Source organism: Synchiropus splendidus, chromosome 1, assembly GCF_027744825.2.
Source record: "Synchiropus splendidus isolate RoL2022-P1 chromosome 1, RoL_Sspl_1.0, whole genome shotgun sequence".
In the NCBI taxonomy this organism is placed as follows: Eukaryota; Metazoa; Chordata; class Actinopteri; order Syngnathiformes; family Callionymidae; genus Synchiropus; species Synchiropus splendidus.
This window is the reverse complement of record NC_071334.1, coordinates 66,815,506-66,825,466: the sequence shown is the minus strand read 5'-3', so window position 1 is coordinate 66,825,466 and position 9,961 is coordinate 66,815,506. Positions and strand designations below refer to the sequence as shown.

The following is a 9,961-nucleotide window of genomic DNA, read 5'->3' as shown; positions in this document are numbered from 1 at the left end:
CAAAACGTTTATTTTCTTTCCATTTTTGCAGAAATTGTGTTGAAGACTTACATATATTGTGCCACAAAGGCCGCAAACAACTCAATACATTGTCAGATATTGATGCCTGATTTTCTTATTGCTGGCTGGAGAGTTGTTTGTTTATAAAAAGAGGGTACAAACATGTTTCCGAACAGGCTTCATTTCCTGCTGCTGACAGTGATCCAGGTTTCATCTTTAGGCGTTGACACAAGCTCTGATTTGACCTCCAGAACCTGCCCCTTGAGCCGATGGACCTTCAGTTGTCTGGCTAGCGTGCTCAGAAGGACGGTGGCTACTGTGTAGGCAAACCTGTAATGGAACACCAAGCATAAAGTTACTATAGAATTACACAAAAACTGAGGGCACGATTCAATGCATTTGCTTTTACCTGAGCTCTGGGCAAGTTTGGTTCCCAGAGAAGCCCAGCAGACAAAAATTCCGCCTGGTAGACTCTTCCTCAAACCGAGCCGGGTCAAACCTAAGGGGCGGTGTTGAAACATCGGAAGCATATTTAATGAATTTACATGACATTACAAAAATCTATGACCAAAGTCTAGGCTAATAAGGATATGGCATGGAACAAAAGAGCTCATAATGCTGGATGTGCACCTGCTCGGACCGCTCCATGTGTCGGAATCCTGCAGCACCACTCCCAGAGCATAGATCACCAACGTCTGAAAAGTGATTCATAAAGACATCTCATATTATAACTGCAGCTTTGGTTTACGCCACAACACCACACTAGGAGGAAATGGATAGAAGAGCGGCCATGAGGAGCCACAGAGGTCCAGAAACTAGATACCTCTTTAGGGATGACATGTTGATCGACTTTTCCCTCCACTTGCTGAAGCCGAGCTGCAACCGGGGTCAGCTTTGCGGTCCGAACAGTCTCATTTAGGATCTGCTGGCAGTATCTTTTCAAGGGCAGGAATGATACCGGATCAAATTCAAGTTGAGGCACGACTTATTTCCATGTTGTTCTGTGCACTTCATGCAGCAAAGTGTTTGCTCATCACTGGAGCACTTTCACTCTGATGTTAACATGAACAGATTCACCTTAAATTTGATCAATCTGGTGTCAAACAATGAAATGCAGTTAATGAATTACAAAAACTTTATTAGATGCCATTTTAAAATCCCTCCCCTAATATTAAAATAGAAAAGTCAAAACATATTTTTGAACAGATCTTACTTTTACACTCAGGTATATGAAGCAGGATAGATGGATTTATGGATGGAATCACAACGGCCGCCCCCCAAAAATTAAATAACTCTACATATGTTTCATATTTTACATTCTTAAAACAGCCACCCTTTCAGGTGGTCACCTGAAATTTTCCAACAGGTGACCACATCATGAAGCTCATCACGAGAAGAGTGTGCAGAGAAGTCACCAAAGCAAAGGGAGGCTGTTTTAAAGTATATAAAATATATCACACATTTTGAGTCATTCCACATTTTTCTTAACTACTGCGCGTAATTTCATATATCTTCAATCATAGCTTTGATGCCTTCAGTGTAAATTTGCAACATTAGTAGTCATGAAATCATGGAAATAAAGAAGAATCATTCAATAAGAAGGTGTGTCCAAACTTTTAGCTGGTAGTGCAAATAAAGTGGTTATATACCTCTATGTTTTGATGAATAACAAGAACACCATTTACCTGAGCTTAGGGATCTGCTCCAAAGAAATCTGACCAGAGCCCAAAACCTGCTCTATTTCCTGGCACAGCTTGTCCTGGACTTCTTCAGAGGTGGACAGGAAATGAAGGGCCCAGATGCACACTGTGGACGTACAACAGTTCAACCCAACACAGCTTGGTCTGTGCTTGTCAGAAAGGTTCGTGTCACTCACAGTTGGCAGTGATGACACATCCAGCCAAAGTGAAGACCATGCAATCCTCCATCGTCTGAAACAAATGCATTCCTGTTACTAAGCGATCACACAGGGCTTTCTGCTATTTGAACAATTTATTCTGAAGGCTCAGTTGGCACCTGGCGCTCTGTGAGACTTGACTGAAGCAGCGTGTCCACAAACACCGAACGCTTCCTCTGAGACTTTCTCTCCTTCGCCAGAGACAGAAGCACAGACTCCATCTCTGTCAGAGCTGGAAGCAAGAGATCAAACGGGGTATGGCCATGTACGACTCAGATCTAATACTCCATAAGACAAACATATCTTGATAATGGAACACAAAAATAATCTAGGTGAAGAGCAGACTCTCACACAATGATACAGGGCTATTGTTATATTGTGGGTTTGTTCATGGGTGTGAGTCATTGCGATAGTTATTTAGGAGCTTTAACATTTGAATATTCTAAAGAAGAAATAAAGTGGACTCAAATGAAATTACTATAACATTAACATCCTCATCAGAACATATTACATTGTTGTGACTAAAGTATGTGACCTTTTTAATATTTTACCTAAATACTTGGTTTATTTATAATATGTGGCAGGAAAGAGTAGATCAAAGTGAATTAAAAAAAAAAAGATTTATAATGCCGAACCAGAGAAACAAAATATTTTGGGATCAGGTTAGATTTGGGAACACAAATTCACTCTGAATAAATGAATCCCTGACTTATTTAGTGTTAATAATCAGTAATGATGGTGTTGTTTAGACTGAACCATTGACGCACATATGACGCACATATGAATATGTAGCAAGCTCGATGTATGGCAATATATGTTCCCTCGTCTAGAGTGTGACTGAAATTTCAATGGGTGTTAGTTTTAAATATCAAAACAAATAAAGAAAACAACAGACTAATTCACCTTTCTCGTAGTGTCCTTTTCTGGTCGCGCTCTTCTCCAGGGAGCCATCCAGGTAGCCTTTACCAATTTCAGACCAGATCTGAACACAAGAAGCCATGACTCTGATCATTCTCCACACCATGGGGATGATAAGAACATTTAGAAAAAAATGACTCACTGCATCATGGTTCTTTCGGAAGGCAATGATCCGGCTGTTGTCCGTGAAGAGCTCACCCAGAGCAAGCTGGGTAACTGTCTTCATCGACAAACCGATGAGGTGGGCACACAGGGGGATGTGCTGGCCTTCAGGGTAAGATTTCCATTTTCCAACCAGCTCGTCCACAATCTGACGTGAACAGGGAAGGGCTACTTACTCCACTAATGTTTAAGACAATGACGTTTTATGAACAAACCTTGAGCACCAGAGGGAAGTTGTTGTTCAGCGTATTGTTGATGCCACTATCGTAGACCTTTTTCCTCATGATCGCCTCACTTGAACCGCCTCCAAGCCCAGACTGGTAACCTAGCAACGACTTCAGCATCGTTTCAAAGGAGTCAGCTGCCAATGAAAGTGAAGCAGATTTAAATAAAAACCATTCTGGTGAAGCTTTTGTTTCACTCTTGCACTTACTCGTGTGGTTTGGGTTGATGTGTTGCTGCAGCTGCTTCAATGAGCCCAGACTGACAACAGGACGACCACCAAACCAGAAGGAGGCCACAGAGCCAAATTCTTGATGCAAGTCAACCAGGAATTCATGCAGACTTCCTTTGTTGACAATGTCCTGGAGGTTTCCATCCCTAAAACACATTATTGATACGCTGATTTTGTTGCAACACAGCCAGCAAGGTTCATGACAACTTCTTACTTGTCATCCGTGGGGTTTGGACCTGGGATGCCAGACGCTCTTCTCGACGACTGTGAAGGAAAGAGCACTGTTTATTCGTTATATTGCAAGAAGCAAATGATTGCTGGAGTTAGAATTTCACTCCAGGTTCTGCCAAATATTATTGCATTTCCTCTAACATTCTCATTTGCATGACTGAATTAAGTCATTGTGAACACCAATGGGTCCAATTTCTTCCTGTTTTAATCTGACTTGTACTCTTCTTACTTTCACTATTTGCTTTTCTTGTCTATTCCCCAAGCAGCATTCAACATTTGCATGCTTAATTATCATTTAACATGTCTATTTTACACGTCACAATTGGCTTTACCAACATGTTCTTGCTCTCTATGAGGAAACAAATGAAGCTCACTCGGTACACAGCAAGAGAAAACGTGTAACTGATCGTGTTGTTACTTTTAGAAGTCAGTTGTTTTTGGACTGTCGTGGACCTGGATAACAAACTCTTCTCTTAAACTAACTTCCCTTTGGATCACATCTCAAACGAGACAAGGCTAAAACAGCGCGAGAAGTTGAGGCACCATAATGCTAACTTTTAATTAGACGACCCCATTAGACGCAATGGCAATAAAAAGTAGAACTGTCAGAGAAGAGTCCTCCAGATAGTTGCACATACTTCACAGTGCGAGGGCTATTCGTCTGGAAGTGGTCTCTGCAGAACTTACCGGGTACAGATAAAGAACAGCGCCGACCAAAATGATCACAAACGTTACGGCAAAAATGGCAAAGTCAAGCATAACGACTGTCTTACTTTAGCCAACGGCACTCACTCTTGGTCATTTACATGAGAGGATTTCAAACAATACAGAGTGCAGAGCGCACCGTTACCACGTCAACATAGGAAGGTAGGATGTCGGTGCTCGATTAGTTCGCCTGGTTCGAGGACGAAGTAATCACACCAAGATGTCATCGACATGCTGGTTGAACCGTAAATGTCTATGGTTGGAACGTAAAGGGAAATACCAAAATATATTTTAAATTTAAAAACACGTGGCAAGCAATAGAAGAAAAAAAAGTTTTGATTTCAGCATAAACTATTTAGGTGGTGGCGTTTCATGGAGAAATTATATTATATTACAAATATATATATATATATATATATATATATATATATATATATATATTTGTCGTGGCTATACCATGCACATTAATGTTTTGGCCATGATGGAAAACACGGTGACTCTCTTCTACACATTGTGACAACATAAATGTTGCATGTAAAAATGAACACTTGCTTGATTCAAGACAGAGAGGCTTTTTTTTATTGAATTTAATAAAGTCTAAGTCAACTATCACAAAGCAAAATGTGCATTAACAAAAAAAAAGTTTTACAACATAAAAAATACATCCTTTTTTTAAATACAAGGGAAATGTGTGTAAAAAGGTGCCTCATTCAAGCTGTCATTTCAGATTTGTCTTCTGGTCTCGGAGGTTCAATTTCCATGGTCATCAAGTAACCTGTGTGGAGAAAAGAAAACAATGAAATACATGACCTGATGTATCTGATCTGCATTTACTACCTTGTGTATAGTCTGTCTCAGGTCGGGTGGCAATAAAAATCCAAGCTAAACCCACCAACAGCGCCACCACGAGATTAACTGTCACCCATGGGTGGAGAATCTGATGCTCAGACCCCGGGGGCCTTGAAGGGAAGGTCAGAGTCAAAGCACATCACGAACATGAATGAGACAAGTGTCCTCACCATAATGTGGCGTTCTGCGTGGGGTACAGGTTTATTCGATCGCTGGTCATTTGCTGGCTGAGCGAGAGTATCAGTGCAGAGAAGTAAACTGTGGAAAAAAAAGTGAGCGAAAATAACAACAGACTCAGTCTGGATCATACATGCAGGACAGAGTTTGACTTACAGAAGGAGGCCAGAGCGACGGGGTCTAAAGTGATGAACCCCTGCATTGCCATGGAGCCTTTGGCGAGATTCACTCTGCCAAAAACAGAGGTTAGTTATTAAGAATTCTATAAGCTTTTTCATACAAAAGATCCACTTGCATCCACTGTACTGCCGTAGCACAACAACTATTTTCTATCTCAGACTGTTTAGTGCCTGTTTAAGTTTGATTCAGTCTAGTCTGAGCAAGGGGAACGTAAAATGGGACCATGTTGCAGTTAAATCACCTGTCGAACGTGGCTACAGTGCTGATGGCCAGCAGCATGTAGAGTAGTGACTGGAAAGGATAAGCCAGGCTGTGGTACTGCTCTAGAAGATTGGACAGTGCAGTGAGCTGCCTCCCCGCCAACATATAAACCATGACAGTGTTCCAGACAGCGTAGCCAGCCAGGAAGCCATGGCAATAGAGACCAAAAACCCTGCAGCAAACACAAAAGAAATTAAAAGAAATTTTACATTGAATTAAAAATACCAGGTGTTACCTGAAGCCTGCATGCAGCCTGACAGAAACATCTCTGGTGGTCCAGAGCGGCTGAATGTGTTGAAAATCTGTAATATTATCCATCTGGATGCTTGTTTTCCTCCAGTCTGAGCGCTCTGCTGCATGAAAGCGCTCTGAAAAACCAGTGCATTCAGTGTTTAGAGTGACAATTTTGTCTTCGCGTTTGGCCCCAGGATCGCAACTCACTGCTTTTCTCGACAAAGACTTTCCCGACTGGCTGACTCTGACCCTGTGGTGCCGTGAAGAGGGAGTGTTGAGGTTTAGACAGAGGAACGTCTGTGATAATGTCGTCCTCTTCTACGTCCAACTCATCGTGAAGCTGTGATTCAACAGTTTTGAGCTTCCTAAAAAGACACATTACAGAACACCTTAAAGGCACAGTAACATAGCTATTTTCACCGGTAGCAACTGTAAATCTGGAATGTAAAACCTCATCCTGTAAATGCTACTGTGTACAGAGTCATTGCTTCACTATTATGAAATCAGGCAGCACTTGGACAAAACACTACAGATTACAGAGACTTCAGAACTTGTAGTTCAGTACATGCACTTGGAGTAGTCAATCTCGGCTGAAATGATGAGACTTGATGTGTATTTTTTTTCTTTTTCTTTTCACACTACAGCTGATATCTCACTTCTTCTTCTTGGGTTTCTTTGGCACCTCCTCTCCATCGGTATTCTGCTCAGCTCCATCTTCATTCACAAGGTCTGCTTGGTCATCATCGACATCTAAAAGCAAGAAATCCCATTTTTTTTTACCTCAACATGAGTCATTAGGTTTGGAATTCATGTTGTAATTATTATTACCAATTGTCGGCGTTTTTTTCTTCCGCCTCCGCCTTTGGGGAGGTGCGTCAGATGAGCTCTCTTGGTTCAGTTGTTCCCCGACCTCAGACGCCCTTCTGTTGTTCTGACCCATCATCTCCAAACCTGGATCTGAAATGGTGCATAAGACTAGGATTCACAGGAACAATGAATATGGCAGTGGTGCCCGCACACCCCTGGCTTGTGGGATTCTTTTAAACAAGATTTATATACGTTTCAGAAATGTAGTTAAATATCTTGAGTTATCCTTATTTTTTTATTACTATTGACTGGTGTATTTTTTTTTTGTATTTGTTTGTTAGTGGTTTTCAGTTTTGTTATGTGTCACCTTTTGTATTTTTTTTCTTGCTTGTTTTTTTGTGGGGTTTATTTCGCTATGCTGTGTTTGTTGTGTTTTGTTTTATTTTCGGGGAGAAAAATTTAACTTTTTTTCCTTTTGTATATTGCTCAGGTAGTATTAAATGTTGAAAAAAAATCGAATAAAAACAGTGAGGAAAAAAAAGAAAGGTAGTAAAATGCATTAATACATTCATTAGTACTGTGACACAAACTTCGATTGAATGAACTAGCAACTATCCCATGAAGAAAATCATCAGGTTGATCTGAGACAAAAGGCTTTATAGCTAAAATCTTAAGTTGGTTTGTTTGTGTTTTTATCCTGAATCATCCTGAACTGCCTGTGTGACCTACAGGTAGATCTACCCAGTGGTCCAACATATGACTTAAATAACGCATGATTTTTAAGACTCAGGGGCTTAAAAGGTATATAATGTTATTATATATAAATAATATATAATAACAGGTCTTGTTATTGCACAAACAAGGCAGTAGGGATACAGCACTCTGGATATTATTACATATATTTGACTCCATTAAGAGATCATGATATGACGGTCTCCAAACAATATTTCAGTTTAAACGCTGTCGTTGTCAGGCAGAGCTTTGACCAGGAAAGTATTGAACACTTGTACTCGGTGCAGCCTGAGCTGAAGAGCAGCCCAGACAAAAACACTGTGTTAACATTTCCGGGAAAAAAAAACCATTTCAGTAAACATATTCCCACTATTTCAACCCATTATTTTAGACATGTGCGACAGGCTTTTAATAACATTTTGCTTTGTCTGATTTTATGTATGACTAGAACAGAAATTGATGACATACGTTCCACTGAATCGCCACCGTTCTGCTCCTTTCTCAGCCTCTTCTTTTTTGTTTTGGAAGTTGGCATGTCATCTGAACCAAACAAATCCCACAGATTATTGGAAAACACAAGTTAATCCAGTCAGTTGTAATGATTCAGACTTACCAGTGGTGTCCTGGCTTTATGCATGTGGAAGAAAAAGAGGACACAGTCACAACAGTGATGGAGGTAAACAATCGTAGTCAATGTTAGACTGCAGGTTATTCTCGCAGAGTCTCTGGTAGTTGGAGGCGCAGGAGGTATCAAGACTAGTCAAGGAAAACAGGCGCCTACCTTGGCATTGCAGGGAGCGCTCGCTGAGATCGCTGGAGAAGCCAAGAGAGAAAGTCACCAGTTAATAGTTGAATTAAAACGTGTCCAACAGTGAGCAGATAAATATCTACCCGTGGTATTGTGACACCGTCAAAACATCAGCAGAGAGATCCAAAATGATTGATTACCATTGTCTTCGAGGCCATTCCACCCCCGAGTTAAGTCAGAATGTGTAGGAAAAGAGACGTAACATCGTCTTAAATCCCTCGTTAAATCTGTTGTCAGGCATATGCCAGGAGGGAGGATTACTCAGAGCAGAGGTCAAGTGGTTTCAATGCTTCCAGCAAGCGAGTGTAAAAATATACACATTCAAAGAAGTGTGTGAATAGGTCTCCGACGAGTATTTATAAAAAGACAAGGAGGCTTCTCAGCTGCCAAAATGTACTTTACAGAGGAAGCAATGTCTGGAGCCAATGTCTAATCTGTGTGGCTTCTACACAATGTTAATGTTGTAGATATGTGGATGTGCCAAGGTGTGTGTATATTAGGCGCGTAAGAAAAGATTGATATTCTCAAATATTGTGATATTTGACTCCACAAAATTGTCTCGGTATTTTTGCTGAAGTAATATTTGATTGTGTGATATTCTAAGGTGTCTATATTGATATTTAATGCATAGATACATGGATATGCTGCTGCATTTGTAAGGTGATTAATATTAACATTTTCTTTTTGCGTACTTGTCATTTTGTTGATCATGGCAGGGATTCATTCAACTGCAAAATATAACTGAACATACATAATAATAAACTCGTTTTACAGTAGATCTCATTTTCCCTTTACAAAGTTGGCACTTGTTAAAATATATTGCGAAACGTTCAGTATCGCAATATATCGTATCATTACTCCTGATACAAATTCAATTTCTTTTTTTTTTCTTCCAAAATAACCTCTATTTGAAAACATCCAACAAACGATGCAACGCTGCAGATTTTAGAAAACCGTTCTGTATGATTCTCAATTCTCTCTTCGTTCCGAGGATAATCTCAACATTGGAGAGAACAGACCTGGGGAAGTGGCGGTAGCTCTCTTGGTCGCATTTTCTGAAAGATAATATTGAAATTGATGAATATAAAATGCATCATGAAAAATATCTATCTTCGTTGCAAATTGTGATTCATCGCAAACATAACAAATTCGACGTAAAAGGAGCGAACTGTTCGATATAAAAGACGTAAAAGACATACCTTCGAGTGTCCGTTGTCCATATCCAAAAGTATTTGCCTCACATGAGCTTAAATTTATTCCATAATGGACAGACAGTTTATTGTAACGGTTCCGTTCTTATGTTAGTGGATAAAGAGGCTTGTTTACCGCGACACTCATAACCCGGAAATGTATGCGCTCACTAAATAATCGCATCCGGTGTTTAGGATAATAAAAGCACCCTGATGAACAGGAATGAAATTGTCAAAACTAGTCCACGATTTCTTCTTTTTCTGGAAAAACTTCGAATGAAGGTTGTGTTTTGTTTTTTTTAGGAGACCACGCATAATTAGTTAGATTCACTTGTATTGATGACGAACAGACACTG

At 40.2% G+C, this 9,961-nt stretch overlaps 2 protein-coding genes across 2 annotated transcripts; both read right to left on the bottom strand.

The window, feature by feature from the left end:
• Positions 1–18: 18 nt before the first annotated feature.
• Positions 19–4,667, bottom strand: LOC128769102 (cytochrome P450 20A1). Its single transcript, XM_053882420.1, has 13 exons — positions 4,350–4,667; positions 3,646–3,695; positions 3,411–3,577; positions 3,193–3,338; positions 2,958–3,125; positions 2,801–2,879; positions 2,017–2,129; positions 1,877–1,931; positions 1,686–1,806; positions 824–935; positions 631–695; positions 410–499; positions 19–330 (listed from the first exon to the last, which is right to left on the bottom strand). The coding sequence occupies exons 1-13, from the start codon at positions 4,419–4,421 to the stop codon at positions 180–182; spliced, it is 1,389 nt and encodes a 462-aa protein (XP_053738395.1). The 5' UTR covers positions 4,422–4,667; the 3' UTR covers positions 19–179.
• A 151-nt stretch (positions 4,668–4,818) lies between these two features.
• On the bottom strand, positions 4,819–9,883 carry LOC128747771 (transmembrane protein 237A-like). Its single transcript, XM_053845922.1, has 14 exons — positions 9,615–9,883; positions 9,435–9,470; positions 8,389–8,420; positions 8,221–8,234; positions 8,076–8,147; positions 6,897–7,025; positions 6,725–6,818; positions 6,276–6,433; positions 6,070–6,202; positions 5,815–6,006; positions 5,550–5,623; positions 5,387–5,474; positions 5,205–5,326; positions 4,819–5,142 (listed from the first exon to the last, which is right to left on the bottom strand). Exons 1-14 carry the CDS (start codon positions 9,633–9,635, stop codon positions 5,078–5,080), a joined length of 1,230 nt encoding a protein of 409 aa, XP_053701897.1. The 5' UTR covers positions 9,636–9,883; the 3' UTR covers positions 4,819–5,077.
• Positions 9,884–9,961: the final 78 nt, after the last annotated feature.

What these genes read in the sequence shown, in the direction of transcription:
- LOC128769102 (XM_053882420.1), bottom strand. Translation starts at nt 4,421, where the DNA reads ATGCTTGACTTTGCCATTTTTGCCGTAACGTTTGTGATCATTTTGGTC. An exon ending in CTGTTCTTTATCTGTACCCG is followed by an intron (nt 3,696 to 4,349) that starts GTAAGTTCTGCA and finishes TTTCCTTCACAG; the next exon opens with TCGTCGAGAAGAGCGTCTGG. An exon ending in CAAACTTGCCCAGAGCTCAG is followed by an intron (nt 331 to 409) that starts GTAAAAGCAAAT and finishes GTTCCATTACAG; the next exon opens with GTTTGCCTACACAGTAGCCA.
- LOC128747771 (XM_053845922.1), bottom strand. Translation starts at nt 9,635, where the DNA reads ATGGACAACGGACACTCGAAG. An exon ending in TGGACAACGGACACTCGAAG is followed by an intron (nt 9,471 to 9,614) that starts GTATGTCTTTTA and finishes ATTATCTTTCAG; the next exon opens with AAAATGCGACCAAGAGAGCT. An exon ending in GAAAAAAACGCCGACAATTG is followed by an intron (nt 6,819 to 6,896) that starts GTAATAATAATT and finishes TCTTGCTTTTAG; the next exon opens with ATGTCGATGATGACCAAGCA.